At 46.1% G+C, this 23,348-nt stretch overlaps 1 protein-coding gene across 1 annotated transcript in view; it reads left to right on the top strand.

Moving 5' to 3' along the window:
* The window catches only part of RIMS4 (regulating synaptic membrane exocytosis 4), a 57,147-nt gene extending 34,838 nt beyond the window's left edge, over positions 1 to 22,309 (top strand). Inside the window, exons 3-6 of the mRNA XM_062642363.1 lie at positions 10,792 to 10,904; positions 11,559 to 11,660; positions 11,916 to 12,055; positions 13,959 to 22,309. Of these exons, the coding sequence (XP_062498347.1) occupies positions 10,792 to 10,904; positions 11,559 to 11,660; positions 11,916 to 12,055; positions 13,959 to 14,177 (574 nt within the window). The 3' untranslated portion in view covers positions 14,178 to 22,309. The remainder of the gene's footprint in view (positions 1 to 10,791; positions 10,905 to 11,558; positions 11,661 to 11,915; positions 12,056 to 13,958) is intronic.
* Positions 22,310 to 23,348: the final 1,039 nt, after the last annotated feature.

Here is a 23,348-nt window from a genome sequence, read left to right as displayed (position 1 = left end):
GTAGCTATCAGCTCAATGAAGAAAGGAAAATCCTGTCTTGCAATCCAAATGTCTGTATTAGAACAAGTCTAACATTTGGTATTCCAACCTCGAACGCTGCCGGAACATCTTTGCCAGCCCCTCTGCCAGGGATGGGATGGTTTCTGATCTTACTTCTCTGAAAAGTGTGATTAAGTGGTTCCTGGACACTTTATTCCTGGGTAGGAGAATTGATCTCTTCTGGAAAACCGATGGGAATTGCAGTTGTCTGTCTTGAGCCATAAGTGATAAGCAAAGAGGGCCGAGAGTACAAAGAGCTGGGAAGGCTCTTTTCTCTTGAAACGTGGTGGGAGGGGAGTTTCTTTGCTTTCTTTTCCTGCATCAAAGAAAGGAATTGTTTGGGGAATAGCTTTGAGGGATAGAGGATAGAAATGTATTCTTCTAAATCACATTCCTCTTGACCTCTCTCATTTATTGTAGTGCTGTTCCCAGGGACCAAAACGAAGATTCATATGACTGTGTTAGCTGTGGCAAGTTTATTTTCTTTGTAATGCTGGGTTTCTGACTGCTGCAGATACCCCTTAGGTCAGAGACAGTTTTCACCAGTGACTGTCAGAAACCCAGTTTTCAGCAAGACAAAAGCCCTAGTTCTTCCTGCCCGTGCATCTCTTCAGTGTACTCACACAGGAAAGAAAATGGATTTAAAACCTCATCTTCCAAGAGGGCTTGTTTCTCAACGTCTCAACATCCGTATGTTTTCATAATCCTTTTCAATTTAAGGACTAAAAGGACAACTTCCAAAGGTGGCACACTGACATGATCAAAGATTTGGTGAAACTTTAATGCCTGAGTACCTGCTCTCAGTAATACAAACATGCTTTTAAAAAGTGATGCTTTCATGTTTGTTGCTACAGCTGCTCTGTGCCGGTGCAAAGTACCGCACTCAGAGAATGTTTTGTAGTGTGTGATTTTGAGGAATGCTGCTTTTCATGAGAATACCACCAGAGTGCATGAACTGCATTTGTTTTTTCTTCTTTTTATGGGGAAGCTTATTACTTCTCCTCAGATATGCTAGGCCCTCCTTCAACAAAATGCAGCCTTTAGGTTTTCACCTGAAGATGAAGTGCCCTGAAGATTAGCTGGTCTAAAAGATGCATCTCCCAGAATGAATACAATAAAACTCAATGTGAGAATTTATAGAAGGGAGAGGCTGTATTTATGCTAAACACAACTGTTCCCAGTCATTCACGCTTCTAGGTGTCACTCACTTGTTCTCTCGCTGCCCCATGTAGTGCTGTAGCCAGGCTTGGTTGTGTGCTGCAGGGAAAGCCAGGGATCCCATCTGTCAAGCCCTCACTATGTCTTCGGAGTTGTTCTTTGCAGCAGACAAGCTCTTCAGCTGGTTGTTGGTTGGTTGTTTTAGGTTTGTTTTTTTTTTACATTTTCTAGGACTGCCTGTTATTGTGGAGTGATCTTTCGCCTGGGGGTCTTGCTCTTTTTGATCTCCATAGATCTTGAGCAGTACCATTGTCTTTGTTTCCTTGTTTTGGGGGATCTTTATGGCTACAACCTGCCTTCAGATAGGCTATGGAAGTGATATGCTCTCTAAGCTTGTTCTCCCCCTGTTGTTGGAGGACAAGTCTGCTGCTGATAGGTTGGTTGGTTCACACGCATGGATGTTTCCATTCATAATCCATCCAGACCAATCTTAGCACCGGTTACAAATATCTACAGCAGTGAGGGTTTTCTTCAATGTATGTACTAAAAAAATCTGCATGGGAGGACATTACCCAAGTGCCTGCCAGTCTCAGGACACCAAGAATACTGCAAGGATAAAATTCTGAATATAGGCATAACTTGCCAACAAACCCCTGAGATTCAGCAGAGATCTCCAGCTCCATCCTGGCTATTGCACGACCTGTGTCTTGTTTTGGCTGGGTTTTGCTACAGCTGCATGAGGCTGTAGCGCATTCAGAAAGCAATAGATTCTGGATTTGTGTATAACTTACTCTTGCCAACCTCTTTTCTTGGTGAAAATGGAGCAGAAGACAAAAATGGACTTGGAACAAAAGACTGCTAGCTGCCATAGGCCTTAGTAAGTGGTACTCGTCGGTTTCTTTGTTCTCCCTGGCTACTGCAGAGATAATTAAGTTATGGAGAGCTAAGGTGATTTTTACCTTAGAAGAGCACAGCAGGTGATGACTAGCAGACTTAAAGGATTGTTCTTATATTATCTGAGTCTGTGCCTGTCCACCAAGAAGCATCTTCTTGTTAGCCATATCATTTCTCCCATTGTGAAGGCAGGATCCGCCTGAACCCACTGCTGTGAGAAGGGCAGGAGCAGAACTCAGCGTGGCACGTGTACTGCTGTCACGAGCACTTCGCACCTCTTGGCTTTGTTCTGCCTCGTGCTGTTCCTGCAAGCTACAGCATGTACCAGTTCTCCCATGTACGCACACAGGGCTGATGTGAACCAGTGCTGGGACTTGGGCAGGTAGTTCTCCCAGCCTTTCTCTGCTTCACTATGGAGCAATAACTAAAAGAAAACTGGAGAAAATATTGGTTTGGCTTGTGGCCATGTGAAAATTCACTTTCCTTCACCAAAAATTATCCATCAACAATGGAGAATTACTAAAAGAACTGATTCTTAAACACACCATTCAAGAGATCTGTGTTGTGGCTACTCACTGAACATCTCTTTTTTGGTATCCAAAGCCAAAGGACTTCTAGACTCTTTTATAGCAAATTGTCTTTAGGGCTCTCCTTTTAGAATCATAGTCCTTTTAAAAAATGTAATGAAATGTGTTGTTAATACAGTTCAGGCTATAAGGAGCCTTTTGTGATGGAAGCTGGAAAGGACATGGGGATTGCTTCTGTAATACACCAAGAAATTAGTCAACCTGTTCAGCAACAGCACATCCTCTGTGCTTTTAAGCTTGACCAGCACCGCTCAGAAAGGATGCAACCTTGGGAGCTGTAGTTACAGCGGTAAATAGAGTGAATCCCACCTTCAGCAGCCTCTTGGGAAGAGGCAGAATAGCTCCCTGAAGGCAGGTAGCTATTTTTTATTCAGTATGTCTGAGATGAGTAGTGATTGCTAAATATGGAGCCAGCCTGATAAGGTGGGGAAGGGAGTGGGGGAGGTCTTTGTACATAATTGACTGCGTAGTTTTTATAGCACTGTTTAGGTGGCAGAATTCATACAGCAGACGGAATGGGATACTGGAGTGGAGTACAATGTGTTACAGCACATCACAGTGCTAAAAATGTTATGGAAAGCGGAGTGGTCAGGAGAGAAGCAGCTGGTTGAGCAGCAGAGGTGAGGTATTGCCTATTGGGCCGGGGGAGGGGGATAGGCTGAGTTTGGGTCCTGCAGGGATAGATGTTCATAGAAAACCTTTCCAGCCAAAGCGAAGGCTCTTGCAGCATTCACATCATCTTTGACAGGGTGAGGGGCTGCGTGTGCCTGACAGTGCAGGTAGATGCGTACTGCATTAATCATACCTCATGTGCACCATAAATATTTTAGATAGGAGCAGTTGACATTAAATTAACCAGTTCTGCCTTCCTCCTTAGCTAATAGATATCTACTTGGTTTCTGCCTGTAAGATGCAATTTAAAAGACCTTAACATGCAATATGGATGAGTGTGATTGTTACACAGTACATTACTGCTCCCTGAAATTGGAGTTCTGATGGGGGTTTTTATCCTCAGATAAAAAAACTGTCAAATACGTTATCAGTCTCAGAGGAGATTTTTCTCCCTCCCCTTTTCTTCTGGATGAAGGAAGTTTGTGTTGCTGCCCCTGGCTTTTAAAGACAGAGCTGGAGATCTTAGCTATGCATTAAATGTAGGTATATAGCAAATTTATTAGTTGAGCTGTGCAAGTCAATGAGGTTCAGTTGCATGGCTGTGTTTAGGCAACTTGCTTATTAATTGCAACATTTTGCCCTAAGATAAAAGAAAAGAAGTCTTTTAGGAAATATTTATGACAGCAGAACAATAATTTCTGATCCCTGGGCTCAGACACATCCCATGTATACACTAGACACAGTGGAATACCTCTAAGGACCTTTGAATTGATGGTGAATGGGCGGCTGTGTGGATAGTGTGAATAAATCCATGAAAAGCACAAGGCAAAATGTTACCTTCTGAAAATAGCTGTTCTCTGGGGGTGCCAGGGGGTGGCTGTGTTGAAGCTGTCTGTCTTCACCACTATCCCACCTGGCTGAACGCACTGCAGCAGAGCACTGCTGCTCTGCAGAGGTCAGGATGTGCAAGTGTAGTAGAGGCAGTGATGCCGGTTTGGTCCAAGGGGGAGGACACAAAGGCTTCTCATAATAACCCTTCTCTTGACTGAGCTCCTCAACAGAAAGGTGTTAAACCCAGCCTGTGAATGGAGCAGATTAATACTTCACTCTACGTTTTTTCTGCACAGACCTAGCAGCCATTGTATGGCTGTTACAAGTTGGTACAGTCAAGACCAGTCCCGAAGTCTTGTAAGATAGAAGTAAAAATCACTGTATCAAGGGCAAAAGAAAGGAAATAGGCTGCTCTGTGCTTCAAACTGATAACTGACAAGTGGTGTTGAGGACTGATGTGCAAAGTGGAGGGACCATAAGATTTAGAAGGAAAGAGTGAAGCAAAGCAGAGGAATAAATTCTCCAGGGAGGGATTATAAGAACAGGTTAGACAAGCAGCTGTCATAAATGATGTAAATAAGGCTGCTCTGGCCTTGGGACCAGGGTGTGGACTGGGTGACTGTGGAGATGTTGCCTTCCCGTATTTCCTGTGAGTTTTGCAAGGTTTTGACAAGCCAACACTTGCAGCAGCATAATGGTATATACTTGACATACAGATCCCAGAAGCAATGTAAAAATAGATTTAGAAAAGAGGTCAGACAAACTCTGCATGGACAGGAAAAGAAATTAATGATACATTTTCCCTAAATGTGTCTGTGCTGTTACATGCTCTGCATGCTAATGTGCAGTGAATGGTGGGTAAGCAGAGCCACGCATGCGGTTGAGAGGGATCAGCATAGGAGCTCTGCCTGTTCTTTATACCATTTTGTATTGAAATCAGCATTGTCCATTTAGGCATTCAAACCCTCATCAGTTTACAGGCAAACTTTGAAAAGCTAGTTCTCCATCTGAATATCTATGAAGAGCAGCAGCAGTCGTGCTGTGAAGGAAGCAACTGCATGATGCTTCTTTGTATGTGAAGAGGGAGGGCACAGATCTTTGCAGCGGGTACATCAGAAAACGCTGCTACCTGGAAAGAGCAGAGAAGCAATCAGCTGGCAAAGAGCCTTTAAGCCACTCTTAAATTACACTACAGAGGACAGATTTCATCTGCCCTGACCTACAGCGTGCAAAGCAGGAGCAGTCTTCAGAGACTGCTGCACTGATTTCCTAAGTAATCAGGATTATGAATGTTGTGTTTAAAACAAGAACATCTAGGCAATCTCAGCCCCAGTTTGAGCACACAGTTCCTGACATTGAACACAGATTTTATTCTGCATATAAACGTGCCAAAAAGAAATAGGTTGTTTATGCAGCCACCTTTTCCGTAAAGCCGGGAACGGTGATGGGGAACACGCTCTGCATCGGGATTGCTCCCTGGCATCGCCTGCAGGGCCCGGGGCTGAGCTCAGCCTCCGGCCGATGTCTGCAGGACCTTGTCTCCCTCTCGCGGGTGTCCACACGACTGCAGCAGGAGCTGTGTCCAGCCGGCAATGCTTCGGCATGCCCTGGAGGTGTCTGTGCTGCTGCGGCGGGGACAGCTTGAGCTTAGAAATGACAGCTTTAACCATGTGTGCCAAATGGGGTTTGCGGCCTTGGAGTGGAGCTGGTACCTGTGCAGACAAAATTGATGTTCCTGTGGATTTCTGCTGATGCTGCACCACACTGGTGAGGTCTCAGAGACCCCTGGATCAGTCATATCCAGAGTGTTGTCCCACTGCTGTCCCTGCTCTGCCTCCTTATGCACAGCCTAGGGCTGTGGTTTGCAGGTCCTCCAGCAAAATGTCCTTCATTTGTCCTTGACACCGTGGAGGCATCAGCGACCTCCTTGTGCTTTCAGGTCAATAACAGACTAATATTTGACTTGCAGATACTTTCACAGCAAAACCTGTAATCTTTAACTTCATTAAAATTGTTCTCATTTCGCTGTGGCAAAGCAGAGCCTGTGAATCATGATTAGTGAAAGCAGAAGGCCAGGCAAGAGATTATTAATTTCACTTTTCTATTCAGAAGGCTGCACTGCTCTCACTCAGTGCAGGATTTGTGCCCTTTAGACAAAAGGCTGACAAGTGTCACTTCTTAATCTTCTCTGTGTGCGGCTGTTTGTCAGGACGAGATGGTCCTGCTGCAGCCCCGGACCCCAGAGCACTGCTGGTTATGACAGTTGCTATTTGCAAGTCAGCTGCAAAATGCTCCCTCTTTATTCCTCCAGCTATTTTTAGCACTGCTTTTTAGATTGCAGTAAAACAAAAGACATCTCATATTGGTGGTAACCAGGTTGTAGTGATTTCTGTCCTTAAGGGAGAGGCATGTTTGGTGATGGGAGGAGAAGGGCTTTCCAGTGCATGTGAAACCTGTCTGCTGGCTGTCACCCATAGCAGAGCCACCTCTGTCACCTGCAGCAGATCCCTTTGGGAGCACATCTCCCTGCCAGCACATCCAGCATGTGGTGGTTCAGCAGGATAGCTGGAAGCAGGTGAGAAGCAGCTCAGTTTCTTCAGAGGTCAGGCAGGAAAAGTGCTGAGCATGCAGCAGGGTGGCAGTGGAGGGAGCGCCAGGGCTGTGCTTAAAGAGCTGAAAAGAATACACAGTGGTCCCTGGAGTTCTCTTCCTGCCTGCTTCAGCTGCAAGAGAAGCAAGTGAGTGAATGGGAAGGGCTATCCCACCAATCTCATAATCGCACCCAAAGCAGCCCCCTCACCTCAGCATCCTGGCTTCTCACTGAGCACTTGACAGACAGAGCTTGCTGAGCTGGATATGAGCATCCTAAATTTAGTTGATGCAGCTAAATGGTGCCTGCTGGTTTTAATTTACATTCATGCTAAATTTCTGCAGTTTTATTTTCCCCTCCCCTCTCCTCTCAAGGGAGAAGCAATGGCTTTCTTGGAGGTAGCTTATGATTTTTCCAGACAGAAATTGTTTCCATTTCAGGGTTATTGGCAATACCCAAGTATATGTCCAGGAATTGGTCAAAGCCAAGGAGCCTGATTTAGAGCTGCTGCTTCTAATGTCTAATAAAGCAGTACTGCAAAAGGTCAGCAAGGTTGCAGCCAGTCCCAACAACTAATGGCATAATCTGTTGAAGAATTAATTCCCTTTCCAGTCAAATATAACAACAATAGGGAACACTAACTGTCTAACCTAAGTCTCATATAGTACCAGTAAACCTGTTAACTGAGGCTGCTACCAAAACTGCTGGAGTCCTGACCTCGGCCTTTGTTTCTAAGTGGGATTTTGCCATTCCTCTGGAGATCAGCCTCCGTGCTATAAGCCAGCAGCAGCAGCTCAACTGCTGTCCTTGTGAGGGTCCATTCTCATGGCACAGCCTGGTGCCCTTGCATTAGTGTCCTGCCCTCTCACTGCAGTTTGCACTGAGGAGCATTCATCATTTCAAGGTCATCCCAAGCTCTCTGACTTCTGAAACTTGTGTGGAGATAACAGCAGCATTTGCTTTGCTGTAAACACCTCCAGTTGCTGTTGGTTTACCTTTGGCCCAACAGCTCTTATTCTTGTGCTTTTCAAATGCTGTTTTTCATGCTCTCGTGCTATTTTGTTCTGCTCGGTATCATTCATGTAGGCTGCACCATGGGCTGCTCCATTAGCAGCCAATTTTCTCCTGAGCTGTCCCAGCTGTTGCAGAGCCTTTGCTAGTGGTGTTCCCAAAGCGGGGGTGAGCTGGTGTGTGGAAGCTGGGTGGTTTCTCTCCATGCACGTATCAAACGCAGACAAATAGTTGGCATCAGCCTTGACAAGATTCTCTCCCCAGCAGGTTTGAGAAATGGGTTCCTGTCACAGGTTTCATTAATTATTGTGAGTATTCAGGGGCCGGGAGGGTGTCTCTTTGCTGTCCTACAGCACATGGAGTTTCTGTGGGTGATTTTCTCACAGCTTTGTGTCCCACTGCAGTAACATGGATGGACTTCACCCTGGAGGGGGATTGCTCTGAGACCTGGGTCATTGTCTCTCAGTCCTGGGGCCCCCCTTCATTGTCCTGGTCCTGAGCACCTTGTTAATGAGACAAAGCATCTGTTTTGAGCACGGCAGTGAACATTCCCCGAACAGTTGTGAGTTATCTTACCAGCCTGTTATTTACGTGCTCCTTCAGGTCACATGCTCCCCAGGGTAGGAGTGAGACCTGAGCTCAGCCCATTTATCTTCCATGAGTTGAGGAGAATAAGGAAAACATTTACCTTCTGACTGATAGTCCATTCATCTCCTGCTGAAGCTTCTGTCTTTCTGTCAGGTCTCCTTTTTCTTGAATTATTTTGGGTTCTCTAAGCACCAGTTTTCATCCTTTTTTGACTCTCTTTGGGCAGCTCAATGCGCCTGAGCCAGCAGGCTCAAGGAATCTTGCTGGTCCTTGTGTGCACCGGGACGCACTTCTTCCTTCCTTGTATGGGCAAATCATGAGCCTGATAAAGGCCGTCTGGCTCTGGGCTCCCCTTCCCTGCTTTCCCCATCACATGTCCCTGTCCCTGCAGATTTATGAGCCCTGGGGATGTCTCTCTGTGTGCACAGTCTGTCCTTGGGAGCCTGACTACAAATCCAGCATCTCTGTCCTGGTCCTGTGCTCAGGACGCTGTTCCCTGGAAGGGCTATCCATTGGGCTGACAGGGGCAGGGAGCAGAGCATGGCCCTACACTCTCTCTGCCCCCAGGATGGACAGTGGCACTGGGGATGTGCCTTGTGCCTCTGAGGAGTTGGTGGCATGGAAAACTGAGAACAATCTTAAGCCTTTTGCATAATTAATGCCAATTATAAATCCCACTGTTTCTGTGGTATCTCAGAATATCACCTGGAGTGTTTGTGCAAACACTGGATGCAGGGTGAAAAAACACTAAACTGGGAAAAATCCACCCAGTGCAGAGCCTGGCTGCCAGGATAGCAAGACACCCTCCTCCCTTTATCACAAAGGTGACATTTATAAAGAGCTCAAGGGCAGGTTTTTCCGTGCTGATGGCTCAGCAGCTCTCTGTGTAGCAGCAATAACCAGGTTTCTCAAGGCACCAGGTCAGCACACAGGGGAGGTGCAGTGCTCCATGGAAAACTCGGGCCTTTTTATTCAGTGCCCCTGTCACAGCAAGCTGAACCTGTCCCTAGGACATGTGTCCTCTTCAGTCCCATAGGTGCTGTGGTGTGTGCTGGCTTCCTAATTCCTCCTCTGAATAAATATTGCCATGGGGCTGAGACCAGGTTTGCAAATAACTAATGAAAGCTGAAATCCTGGCCTGAAATTAACACTCTTCAGGCTGAATAGGCTTTAAAAGTATGTCTTTTTTTTTAATGTCTTTAAATGTAATTGGCTCAGGCCGGGGGGGGGGAATCAACGAAATGTTAGGACTGACTCAGGCTGCGTAAGAGCCCACCCCACAGGCAGGGTTCCTCTGGCTTCACTTGTATTAAACCTCTCATACCATCCTTTCTAAGAAACGGGTTTGGGGGAGCAGGGAGGTGTATGATTAAGTGAGCAATTGTCTCCCTCCAAGGACATTTGGAGAAGTGCAGGAGGTTTGTAATTGTGTTTGACTTTAGTGTGCAGCTTCCCACGGACAGAGTGAACACCAATGTAGTAGCATGGATACCCTAGCACAAAGGTCTGGACGTATGTTTCAGGAGCACTGTTGTGGTTTTGTAAATGCCTGCAGGACAAATATAGGTGTCCAATGGTGACCTCAAGCCTCTTCCTTACTATTCACAGCAAGTTTCCCCCACAACCTCTGAAACAGCTGCGTAAATTAGGGCACAATGGATAAATCTTGGCTTGTGTCAATGTGGCACAGGGTTTGACCCTTTAGTGTTGCTTCACTCATGTCCAAGTGCAGTGATCAGCACCTGTACCTGTGCCATAGACCAGCCTCAAGTGCCCGGTGACTAGATTTGGAGGCTCTGTGCAGTCATAGTGCAGTGAGTGCAGCAGAGGCATTGCTGGTGTCTGAGGGTGTTGTCCCTTTAGCCTTGCACCTCATCATGATTGCTTCAGGCCCGGTCATGGAAGCAGGTATGAAAACTATGTAGGGGATGTGATAAATGCTTCTGGTGTTGAGCAGCAGGAAATAGAGTCCTCTGGTCAAGAAGACGCGTTGTTCTTTGTGTTTCGTTAAATAAATAGGGAATTGAGTCCCAGAAATATGGATGCTACCATCCCCTCGTCTCACTTCTAACTACTGTTCTAGATGCATTATTTCCTCCCCAGAAATGAGGACTAGGAAGGGACAGCTGCCAAGAAGAGATCCAATAAGCTACGCTAGGAAGCTGCTTGGATTATAGTGCTACCTAATAGAGGTTACATGCTTCATATGAGCCTGACATGGGAGAGATTTTCCTTATAGACAATCGGTTATAGTTAAACAAGTAGTAACTGGCTGGTCACTGCAACCATTACTGGGTTGGCTTTTTTTTTGTACAAGGAAAGGGATTTTAAATGCATTCCATGAAGCTAAACTGCCTGGAAATCAGTGAAAGGCTTCTGTAGATGCAACTCATTTCAAAGATACATTAAATCTGGTTCTTTAGTTACTGGATTGCTTAAAAATGCAAATTAACCACTTGCCAAAATCGATTTCTTTTGCAGCTTGAATTTCAGTGGAGTCCATCTGGCATCTGCTGGGCAGTTTAGTGACTTCCTGGGCAGCATGGGCCCTGCACAGTTTGTTGGGCGTCAGACCTTGGCCACCACCTCAATGGGTAAGGAACAAAAAGATATAGGTGGCTTTAATGTAATCTTGAACAGACTGCTCCTACGAGCCACGTAATAACGCGTCCAGCATCTGCTGATCTGCCACTCTCCCTCTCTGCTTCTCTGTTAAATCAAATAAGCTTGGCTGAAAGGTTTTGCTGATTGCTGCAAATGCAGTGTTAGTAGGAGAGCACCAGCTTTGTGCTTTCTTCCATCAGATCTGAAAGGCATAGACTAGGTAAAACCAGTTACAATCCTAAAAGTGCATCCTGTGCATCTTCATGGGGTTTTTTGCTCTCTAGGACCTACCAGGCCCTGTAAAGATTTTCTTACAGTCCACCACAATTGCATTTACCAAAGCAGCCTACAGTTCTAGGTGCTTCCCTGTGGGAGAGATGAGAGGCTAGCAGCCACTGAAGAGTGTGAGACTGAGTCACCAAAGCCATGTAGAGGGCTGGCAGTAGAGATTGCTTTTGAAAATGTGGGCTTGAATCACTGTAGAGCTGCTTGAGTGCAATGCAGGAGGAGATCAGGCACTCAGGGCCTACAGTTTGTTACAGCTCATAGGAGGCATGACATGAAAATTGGTTTTTGTAACATTTTAATAACACACAGATGTATTGTTTTGAAAGTCTTCTGTCTGTTTTGACATTTTGGTTTAGGGGATGTGGAAATTGGCTTGCAAGAGCGAAACGGGCAGCTAGAAGTGGATATCATTCAGGCTCGAGGACTGACACCAAAACCCGGCTCCAAAACACTGCCAGGTAGTATGCTTTGACCTCCTCAAGTGATTTGCTGAGCTCCAGCCTCCTGCAATGCCTGTGAATAGGAAAAAGTGTAATTCTGCTTGGCTTCTGCAGGACTAAGCAGTCTGTATGCAGTACTGAAAATAAGGCTGGTTGAGTAAATCTTTTCACTGCTGTAAATGCCATCTTTAGAAATACCTGAGACATGGCACTGTCTTTTCTAAAGTGAGCATGAAGGTATTTTCCATATTTGACCATCTTTATTCTTTCCAGCTGCTTACATCAAAGCTTACCTGCTAGAGAATGGCGTGTGCATTGCGAAAAAGAAGACAAAAGTGGCTCGCAAATCATTAGATCCTTTGTACAATCAGGTGTTACTGTTTGCTGAGAGCCCCCAGGGCAAAGTATTACAGGTAAGATGAGCAAGTCTCAGGTCTGCCCATCTTTCTCTTCCACCTATTTTGGAAGATACTAAGTCTGGCAAGGGATCTGGATAATTAATACAGATGAGAAAAAGCCAATGTTTTCACTGAACCAAATGCACTCAATCTGAACAAAACAAATGGAAAGGAAGACCTTTTTTTCATGTTCAAACTGATCATTGTTTGACACCCTGGCACTTAACATGAGAACCTGCCAGGAAAAGATTGATTTTTATTTTCTTAATTCTTTTTTTCCCACCCAGTTAAGAGCTAGGTAGTACCTACAGGTGCTAAACAGTCTTGCAGTATAGGTTGTCTTCTGTTGTCTTTTATACATATTTAGAGCACTCTGCTTTGTCCATCACCCCATCACATATCCTATTTTTTTCTACTTCTTTTTGTTTACTACCATACATACTCTCCCTACTCAGATTTTCAGTTCTGCACCTAGAGCAAAGAGTGATTTGTGTTGTTAACTCGTACCTAAATCATTTCCACCCAATAAAGCCTGGCTAAAATCCACTGCTCATACTGATGTAATTAATCCATGAGTTTCTGTTGCTTACCTTTGCTGGCATATGAATTGCCAGCTACCTTGCTGGATCCTTCTCTTAGCGAACTCTTCCTCATTTTTGGTGGTTAGAAGCATTTTCCTCTGCACATTTTGGCTGGAATGAGGTAGGACCTAGCTTGGTCTGCTCTTGCCTTGCATGGGTTTCCTTACCCACTGCCTTATTGCCAGGAAAGACACTCCAAGAGAATAAAATGAGGAGCTTGGCTCTCTGCCAGTGGCAATGCCACCAAACCAGCTTTCTGCAGTGGCTTGCTCCATCTCGCACTGCCCTAGAGTGTTAATTTTCATCTTTTAATTGACATTGGTTGTCTCTCCTACCTCATTTTACAGAAAACTGTAATTTTGTGGTTACTTGGAGCCTAGGGAAAGAAGCTGTCAGGATTAGCCAGAAATCACTAGTCACTGTCATAACCCATCGTACTCATCCTCTCCTCTCCAGAACAGGGACTCACTCTGGAGTCAGTCGTCACCTTTGTCTTGAGCCACATAGGGCCACTTGGCCACGTGCAGGCCTCCAGCATGCCTAAGCCCATGACCCTCACTACATCTGTTGTTCCACTCGCTGGTCTCCATCGTGTCGTAAGTGTGATTCAGCTTTCCCTGCTGGTCTGCCAGCTCTTTCATTAGACCTTCCTCTGTGTGTGCAAGCCTGTCTCAGCAGTGCGCTCTGCTCCCCTGCATGCCACCCCATGTGTGCCCCTTGCGTCACCGCTCCCGCTTGCCAGCACTCAGCTCCTGCCCTTTCTCCAGGTGAGTTGCGGACCTGTCTCCATCTGCCCTGTTTCACGAGCTCCGAGTGCAGAAGTGAAGACGAGCTGTTTTCCTCGAGCTCTTGGCTTTTGACCCAAGCTATTGCCCACCTTTTTTTGTTGTATAATTTTCCCAGATCAGGAGCTCTTCCTGCCCTTTTCCCCTGGGCCACGTTTTGTTGTGTCGAAGGTCTGTTACTGTGCCAGGGCCAGGTTTTACCTGCAAGTGTTGGAGATGCAGCTCTGGGGATACTTCATGCATGTGCTGTCCCTGTCCAGCAGGTAAAACAGCAGAACGGTGTCTCATCCACAAGCACAGTCACCTCTTTTCCCTGGGAGTGGGGGGAGAAGTCTGCTAACATTAGGGTTTGTAAAACCATGCTTAAAAAGATAAGATCATCAGCCAGAGCTGCACATCATCTGTTGGTAGCTTAAACCTTTCTGCTCTTCTCAGACTGTAGTAAAACCCTGGGAGGCTGGGTGAGTAGAAGGAAGGATTGATCAGACTTGTGCTTCCCAAGCAAGTGTGCAAGTTGGAGGACTAACTGTGTTCCCTCCTTTTGTTCCTAAGGTGATAGTCTGGGGAAACTATGGAAGGATGGAGCGCAAGCACTTCATGGGAGTCGCCAGGGTCCTCCTGGAAGAACTGGATTTGTCAACTTTAGCAATTGGCTGGTACAAGCTTTTCCCAACCTCCTCGATGGTAGATCCCACTACAGGCCCGCTCCTGCGTCAGTCCTCACAGCTTTCCCTGGAGAGCACAGTGGGACCCTGCTGTGACAGGTCTTAGTGAGTAAGGAAGGGGGAACTGCTTTTGTTTTTTAAACATGCTGTCAAGGTTTTGTTTGCTGGAACTCTGACCTCAAGCGCAATGCATGTTCAATCAGTTCTTGTGGAGCTGGAAGAGGAGGATAAACCAGTGACCTTAGACAGAAGACAAGGGGGAGGGCGCTGTGCCCTCTCCATCCGAGGAGGAGGTGCCGTGGGGCATGAGTCCTAGTTGTCAAATTAGACATACACCTCTTGTTTCACTTCTCTCGCTGTCATTCTTGGACCCTTGTTTCAGATCAGTATTAACCCTGCAAAGTTGCAGCATTTGGAAGAATCTGGGGGAGTAAGGAATTTTTCTTAACTGTGCATCTTAGAAATTTCTAATACAGATTCTTTCATGAGAAGGTACCTGAAAGATTCAGAGGCAGTATCTGACCTGAAAGAGCAGGAGCAGAAAGTTTAAGAGGAAGCATTAGGGTTTTTATAAGGTCTTTCTTCTTGAAAGGAAGAAAAGAAAGAAACCTGCAACTCTTTCTTTAGAATCAGTTCCCTATCACTGAGTCATGTTAACTGTAACACTGTCATTGCTGTGTTTCCAAACTGTGCCAAATTACCAGCAAGTGTCTTTACTGCATTACTTGTCTAACACTGCTGATGAAGCATACTTGGTGGGAGAATAAGTAGCGCCTACTTAGACCAGACAGTCTGAACAGAGTTTGAGTTGAGCAGGCTAATTAACTGCAATTTTGCTCAGAAAAAAAGCCCCCAGAAGTGGGAGCTGAACATCAGACTTGCAGCTTGAGATATGTTTTGTGTTGTCAGATACAATGTTCTGCAATTTACTGACTCCCTTACTTGTTGCTGTGCATCCTTCAGTCACAGTGTCTTCTATCTCCTGCTTTTCTTCCATCTCCTTTGTGCTGGTACATATCTGCTGGAGATGCTACCCTTCCTGTTGTGCTGTGGACTGACCTGAAACAGGACTGTTTTATTTTGCCATGGGAGAGGAGTTTGAGGTTTCTATGGGTGCAGAAGAAAGAAACCTCAGTTTGTCATCTGACAAAAAGGTGCTGGAGAGCACATAACCTTCCTTGAGGAGAGAGGTGCTTTGGGCAGTCTTGGTAGTATGCAAACATTGTCAAGTGTTCTGCAAGAGGAGATGCAATCCCCAAAGTATGGAGAGGTGGTAGGTGAGGAATCTGAAGATGCAGTGGTCACAGCATGTATATTTTGTTCATTGAAGTGCAACACTAGCTGTAAACAAGTCATGTAGGTTAAGCCAGCAACACACGTTCTCTGAGCTGCTGAGCTGTGGTCAGCAATCACGTGCTGGAGTAAGCACGCTGGATCCTTCAGACAATTAAAATCATCTTATCCACAAACCACAGAGAATCTCCAGAGATTTTCTGTTGAATGACCTGTTTTGGCTAGGTTTTGTCTTAGTTCCTAATGAGGATTTGAGGACTGCTGTCTCAGAATCAGCTTTTGGAGATGTGTTACTTTGTGATTTAAAAGTGAAGGTCCCATGTCACGTTTAGGGAGGAGCAGATTCTCGACCTGTTGTAGGGGCACACTGAACATTTATTTCTGCATGTGGACCTCAGCTTCGTTAGAATAAAAGCATGAGTGTTGAGTGGATGGTAAAAGCAGTTGCTTTTGGTCCTAGCTTGTCTATGGCATTTTAAATTATTTTGAGATAAATTATAGGATAGATGCAAAAATAATAGGCCTTACAGTAACCTCTGTAAAAAAACCTACATAATATAAAGGAGAGGGAAGCAGAATGAGGGACATAGAATGAATAGTTTTTTTAGTCTTCGGTGGTAAAAGCCTCAACATTTCAGATAAATCTCCTTATTTCCTTGATCAAATATGTCTCTGGCCTCTCACTAATTATTTTTTCTAATCGTATTAGACAATTTCTATATATTAGCTGAAGAAAGTTTGTTGCATGCTGGTCAAACTATGTTGTGGCTCTTTTAGTTTTCTTTTTGAAGAAAAAAGCACATTTACTGTAATTCAAGTCAGCATCTTTTCCTCTTGGTATGTAGTGAGTACTAGGCAATATTGTACAATATGTGTATGAACTAGAATAGATTAGGTAGATTTAGTGGTTTGTAGCACTGGATCTTTTAATAACTATGTCTTTAAAAGGACTTTGGGGAGCTCCAGGTACATGCCAGACCTGGCAGCTGAGTAACAGGGCTTTTGTCTTAAGTTATGCTGAAACCTTTATATTGGTACTTAGTTTGGACATTATCTACCAATAATAGCTAGTTAATCATGGTTTTCCTGTGTCCAGTAAGATGAATGCAACGTTTTTGCAGTCTTTAATATGGAGTAGGAGACTATATATGCCAAAAACATTCCCCCAGAAAACTTTGTTTAATGACTGTCTGTTGAAAAGCTCAATTGCTGTATGCCTGGCAAATGTGACGTGTCTCTGTATCCTACCCCTCCAAAAGCTCTGCAAGCTCAGTGATGATCAGTTTAGTTACAATAGGACTACTTAACACTGAGGACTATCTTCCGAATGGTTTTAATCATGCTAAAATGTCACTGTCAGGGTAGGAAAAAAACAAAACCAAGTTACAGTTCTACTTGTGTTATTTTTGTCAGCGTTTCAGATTCTGACATTTGGAGGCAGTTTTAAGAGTCTGCTCCGTCCTGTTTTCTTCTGCATTTTTTACATGGTTGATTGCAGTCCAGTGGTTCTCACTTTTGTTTCTACTCACTTCCAAGTCCTGTTTCTCCCCAGTAAGAGAACGTTGCAACCCCTGGCTGCCACACACAGCACAGTCACATGAACTGGCAAGTGCAGTTGATCTTCCTTCGTGCAGCAGACTTACAGGAGCCCTTCTGAGAGCACCCACAGGGCACAGAGTGAGGCCAGGAGGGTTGCACAGTACCCTGCAACCTAGATCCTTGCTTCACTTGCACCCATGATTCCTTCATTGACCATGGTGTATTACAGTTAAAAGTCTAGTTATCCATCAATTTAAGACACTCAGTATCACATCCAAGGCAAGTCTTAGGCTTGGAATAGCTGTTTTTTATAAAGCCTAAGGTTTTTTTTCCCCAAAAAGTTTGACTTGCCGGTTTATCTAAGGTGATGTGATATGACAGTCGGGATTGCCAGTGTGGTTGTGTAAAAAGTAGCAGTTTGTTAGAATGATGAGCAGCTGAAAACTGAGTTTTGGTCCCCTTTGCAAGTCCTGAAAGAGTTTTTTCCTGTGTCTGAGGGAAGCTGTTATAGTCAAGGAGGGGGAGAGAGAAAAACAGACTGTAAAAAGGAAGAAGAGGTATTGTAGTACTTCTGTGAGCAATGATGAGGGGTGAGATTGAGGAGGGATACATAATAAACACCTGCCCAGCTCAGGGTTGATTCCCCGTTCCTTGTGCATGGAATACTGTGTTCTAATAGTAATGGGAGGGTTGCTTGTCAAAAGAGAAAATGGAGAACTGGTTCCTAAATGTTACCTGCATTACTATTACCATGAAAAACAAGGGAATGCTGGTGCTGGGAGCAGAATGATCTCTCCGCAGCGGGAATCCCCTGCACACAGAGAGCGCAGCCTCGCACGTGGCTTTGTTCTCTTTGTGGTCTGAGCAAAACGCAGCTGTGACCGCGGATATAGACCTGGATTGTCCAGGAAAAAGTTGGGATACTTTCCCAGTCTCCTGGTGTTGCTTTCCCTTTGCCCCAGCACAGCTGGGATGTCACAGAGCCAACACAAGGTCCTCACTCTGTGAGTCAGTCCGTGGGTCCTCATCCCACAGTCGAAGCTGCGTGGGCAGGCTGGAGCATCCCTTTGGCACTGTCCATGGGTGCTTGTGTCCATGGGCAGGGTAAAGGCCAGGTGACTTTATTGTTTAGCCAAGTACATCCCCACTTCTTGGCCATGGATTGTTCCAAAGGACATTGCAGAATTATTTGCTTTGAATGAAAATCTCTATTTATTGTTTCTAGCTACCAGATCCTTTATCAATGTACTGTTCTAAATTTGCAGGTCTTCTGGAGTATGAATATCACAAGTTCCTGTAAAGGAGCTGTTTTTAAGATGTTGAGGCAGTTAACAGAATCTCAACCTAAGCATGTTTAGTAATGTTTAGACAGCAAGACAACTTTTTTATGAGACTCATTTTAAGTTAGTTTATTACATGCTGATTTAAAACAGGGAAAATATTTTTCTTTAAAGACAAAATGATGTATGTTTTTTAACAGATAATTTAGTGTTTTCAAAACTGTTTAATGTTCTGGGTATGATGTTTACTCATTCTTTTGACTTCTATGTTCCTTGTTCTATTTTATCAACTTTTTTCCACAAGAAAAGAGGCATATGTAAATAAACACCAGAAAAGAGTCCTATAGGAAATTCTGTTCAAACTGGCCATAGAATTATTAGTAAAGATTTGTTATTGTTCATTAACTCTCAGCTACTATTCAAGCCTTTGTTGAAAGAATCGATGTTGTATTTTCAAGATGAGAACTACTTAGCTAGTTTTGTCATAAACCTGTACTCTGTATAAAAATCTTTTTATAAAGAAAGTCTAATAGGCTAACAAGCAATAATATATTCCATTTGGTGTGCACAGATTGTGACTTGCAGGCTGTAGTACATATTGTTGATACAGTTTATAATTGTCTTCAATCTCAGTGACATCACTTTTGAAAAAGATCCATATTAACTTTGATTGTAAAAAAAAAAAAAACAAACCAACAAAGACTGGGCTGATGCCTTGTGAGATATATTCATCCTATAGACTTCTCTGTGAGTATATGTGCCCATCGACATGAAATCTCTCTTAGGTGAAGAATGAAACAGCTGTAGGTGACTCCATACTACAGAGCTAAGATATAGTTTCAATATAAACTTCATGACTGTTTTGATCTCCCTGTTTTTCTTAGGCTATCTAGTATTTGTAACAAAATGAGAATGGTTCCCACTGCCACTGTAGCCCTGATAAAGCAAAAAAGCCTCTGGGGCCACATGAGTTCTGCCTGACAGCTGCCTATTTTCCTCGAGGTACCGGGGTAAGCTAAAGGGAGGGTTTTTTCTCAAAGCAGCAGATTGAGCTGCTCTTCTTTAAAGGCTTTGTGGGTTATTTTGTCCATTTCATAGGTGGTATTTGACCATTTTGTTAGGAAATTCCACCCAAGGCAGAGGGATCGCACCTTCGCAGAGCATCATGGGGCCCAGCATGTAGAACAGGAAGAGGCTGGTCTCTGCCATTCTTCAGGAGTCAGCTAATGCTGGGCTCATCTAAAGATTTTTCCAAAGTGGCAGGATCAGGATATTGGATTTTAAGTCAGCTCTGTCGTTGATGTGGTGCAGAAAATAAACCAGCTTCAGAGCAGCATCCCAATTCATTGCCTGTGGATTTCTCGCAGCATTTTCTGTAGGAAAAGTCTTAATGTTATCATGGAATGGTTTGGGTTGGAAAGGGCCTTAAGATCATCCAGTTCCAACCCCCTGCCATGGGCAGGGACATCTTACACTAGACCGTGTTGCACAAGATTCTGTCCAGCCTGGCCTTGAACTCTGCCAGGGATGGAGCATTTACCACTTCTTTGGGCAGTCTGTGCCAGCGCCTCACCACCCTCACAGTAAAGAACTTCTTCCTTAACTCTAACTTGAACTTCCCTTGTTCAGTTTTAAGCCATCACCCCTTGTCCTGTCACTACAGTCCCTGATGAAGAGTCCCTCTCTGGCATTGTTTGTAGGCCCCTTCAGATACTGGAAGGCTGCTGTGAGATCTCCTCACAGCTTCTCTTCTCCAGGCTGAGCAGCCCCAGCTCTCTCAGCCTGTCCTCATATGGGAGGTGCTCCAGCCCCCTGATCATCCTCGTGGCCTCCTCTGGACTTGCTCCAACAGCTCCATTTTGTTCCGTGTTGTTCTCAAGGTGGACCACGCAGGCAGCAGGTCACTGGCCCAGTGATGCTGGGAGCCACTATGAATAGTGAAATAATTCACAAAGCAATTTGTGAAATGCTTTGAGAAGTAAGAGATGTGTAAATGCAAAGCACTGTCAGCAGAGAAGTCCAGGGCATATTGAGACCTGGGGCGAGCATCTAAAATGACACTGCAGCTATCAAATTTGAGCCTTAGGGAGGTGAAACCCCTCAGAAGGGGCTGTCAGGTTGTGCAGTCAGTATCTCATTTCTCTGTCTGACCCCTTTGCCTATGCAGGACCCAGCAGCCAAGTCTGGGGACACTGGTAAAACCCCAGAGCCCTCCATGTATCCAATGGTCTTGCCTGGCTTTCCAGCGTGCCTCTGTGAATGGGCAGTTCCCCAGGGGGTTTGCAGGTGATCAGGTATTCTCAAAACATGGCTAAAGAGGCTTAAACCCACACTGCCAGACTCCTCCTCTCTGCTCAGTGTCCAGCCCCAACCTCTCACCCATCACAGCAGCATCAGACTCATTCCTGGGGACCCTCAACCTCTCCTCATAGTGTAGACACCCTTCTGCCCGCCCTTCCCTGGGGGAGCTGCTCTCATCCTCGTGGAGGAGAAGAACTGGGGTGGTTTCTTGTAGTATTTGATTCTTTGCTCTTTAGCAGCTGAAACTGAGAAGGAGCCAACACCAGCCCTTTACAGAGCACCAGCAAACAGAGGCTGCGACCTAGCGATTTTCTCTTGGTGACTCTCCAATGGCTAAAAGGGCAGCCAAAGCTGCATTGTTAAACCCCTCTGCCGGGTCAGTAGACAGCCTTTGCCTTTATACTGCACATTGGGCACCTTGTGTGAGCTTGAGCCCCCTGTGCATAGGGAGGATGGGCTCTGGCTTGCAGCAGGGCCACATCCAGCTCTGCTCACTGGGCTGTGATGGAGCAGAAGCAACCCAAGGGAAGAATGGAGGCACATCTTTTGCCAAAGCCATGCCCACAAGCTTTCCAGGAGCTAGGTTTTGTAGCTGTCTTGGTGCCACAGATCTGGATAGCTGCCTGCTGGGGATCCAGATCCCACTGAACACCAGGCTGGAACTTTAAATCCTGCAGCAGCTTTTTTCTTTGGGGCTGTCGTTCCTTACCCAGTGCTGCTCACTGGTGTCTGCTCTGGTGATTCCATCTCTTCAACCTGGAGCTGGTTTTGGCTTTGTTTGGAGTGAGGAAGAGTGAGGGTTTGGAGAGTGAATCCAGGGCCCATTCCCCCAGCCTCACCATGCTGGGGCTGCAGTGCCTCCCCAAGCCCCCCTCCTGCAGCACTGCCATGGCCTGACATCCTCCCGGAGTGCCAGTGTCCTGCCCACATTTTGTGGCAGTTCTCAATTCAAACCATGGGGGAGCCTTCCTTCCCCTCCTTGGGAGGAGCTGGGGGTCTTCTGCAGCCCACACCAGAAGGCAGGGATGGGGATGGAGCTGCCTCTGCACTGGCCAGGGAGAATGGGAGCTCCCAGCAAGCTTTCCTCCAGGTTCCCTTTGCTTTCCTCCTTTGCTTCTCCCTACATGGGTTCTCCCTTTCCCTCTCAGTACGAGGCCTTATTCCAACCCGAGGGGTCTGAGACTGCTGCTGCATCTCTGCAATGAAGCATCCATCACACAATGCCTGGGTGGTGCTGCAGAGCTGGCCTCTGCTTGGACATGGAGCCACCACCCCAGCACATCCCCACTGTCACCTCCCCAGCTCTCTGCCTTGTCCCCCTGCTGCCCAAGGGCCTGGCCTTAGGGGGGAAGATGTTTTCGTGGGGTTAAACCTTCATTGACTGCTCCACAAAACCCTCATAGCTTGGCAGGGGCACTGCAGGGCTGCCGCTGCTCCTCTTGCCTTTCCATAGGAGTGGGGGCAGCTGATCTGCTCTTTTTTGGCCTCTGTAACCCTCTCCAAAACCTTTTGGAGGTTTTTAACATAATCTGGTGAGATGTAATCTCTGTGGGGGCCAGAGGGAACACAGGCAATGGGGCCGGGCAGCTTTCCTGCCACCGTGGCTTGCGAGGTGCATGGGCTGCCTTGGGTGGAAGGTGGGACACGGTCCCGGCAGCGCCGGTGGGACGCTGGCGCTCATCTGTAGTCAGGAGAGGATTCTGATAGACTTTTTTCCTGTCTGTAGGTTTTATTCAGACACTATGTAATGATTGAGTGATTTACAATTCAGTGTTAAGCTAATGAAAACGTTGATAATGGTGATAATAAAACCTTTCTTTTCCTACAGTGTGTTGGAGGGGTTTTGTGTTTTTCTCTGTTGCGACCAACCGTTATCTTCAACCTAAGAGTTCAGCTGGTCCATCCCTTCTCCATGTGCCTGTAGGGAATGAGAGCAGCTCAGCCTGGCGTGTCCCAGCGCTGTCCTGGCTCCTTCCAAGTGCCCTCCATGGAAGGGCCCTCTCTGAATCAACCCCAACTTCAAGCCTGCATTTCCCTGGGCCATTTCCAGATGTAATTTGGCTGTGAGCATCTCCAGGCATGGAGCTAAGCTTCCTCCCAGCTTGTACTCTCCTCACTACCCCTAGCAGGAGCCTTCTGCTCCTCCTGTTGTCTTCCCAAGACCCTTCATGGTCAACACTGAATCAAGGTTGATTTTGAAACCCTGGAGGTGAAAACACTGTCACTGGCCCAGCCTGTTGGGAATACCCTTGGTCAGTGTGGGTGCAGGGAAAGCCTGGGGACCCTTGGGGAAGGACACCCAGAGGTGCTGTTGGTCCTGGATTGCCTCTGGCTGCAAGCTCTTGGGTGGGGAGCATGTGGGGGCTCTGATGTGACTCTTGCTGTGGGTGTCTGGGGGAGGCAGCATTCCCTTGGGAGCCAGCATAAGCCCAGTGTGGTACCCAGGGATGATGAACATCTCCCACCCTCACACCATCACCAGCTTCCAAAAGCAGGATGGGGCTCAGGCAGTCACTAAGCAACAGCTCAGGCTGCTCAGCACAATAAACCCACACGGGTTCCCTGCTTCCTGCACCATCAGCTCATTACCAGCTCTGCCCTCCACCCGAGATGAGCTCCACGGTGTGAATGTCCCTTGGAATGTGTCTCACGTTCAACATTTGGAGATCTCCATCCACTGCACAGCTCTGATGGCAAGAGCACCACAGCATCCCACCCCAAGCCTTGGTGAGGGTGGCAGGTCATGGGATACAGCAACAAAAGGCATCAGCATGGAATTTCACCACTGGGGAGCTGAGAAGCCAATGGAGGCCCCATTTTTAAGCCTGTTTTATCTGCTCACAGCTTGTTTTCTCCCCCCATTC

Source organism: Pezoporus occidentalis, unplaced genomic scaffold (assembly GCF_034315485.1).
Source record: "Pezoporus occidentalis ecotype Australia unplaced genomic scaffold, CSIRO_AGI_Poc_V1 ctg70, whole genome shotgun sequence".
Classification (NCBI taxonomy): Eukaryota; Metazoa; Chordata; class Aves; order Psittaciformes; family Psittacidae; genus Pezoporus; species Pezoporus occidentalis.
Note: the sequence above shows the minus strand (reverse complement) of the source record. Positions and strands in the feature narration are given on the sequence as shown.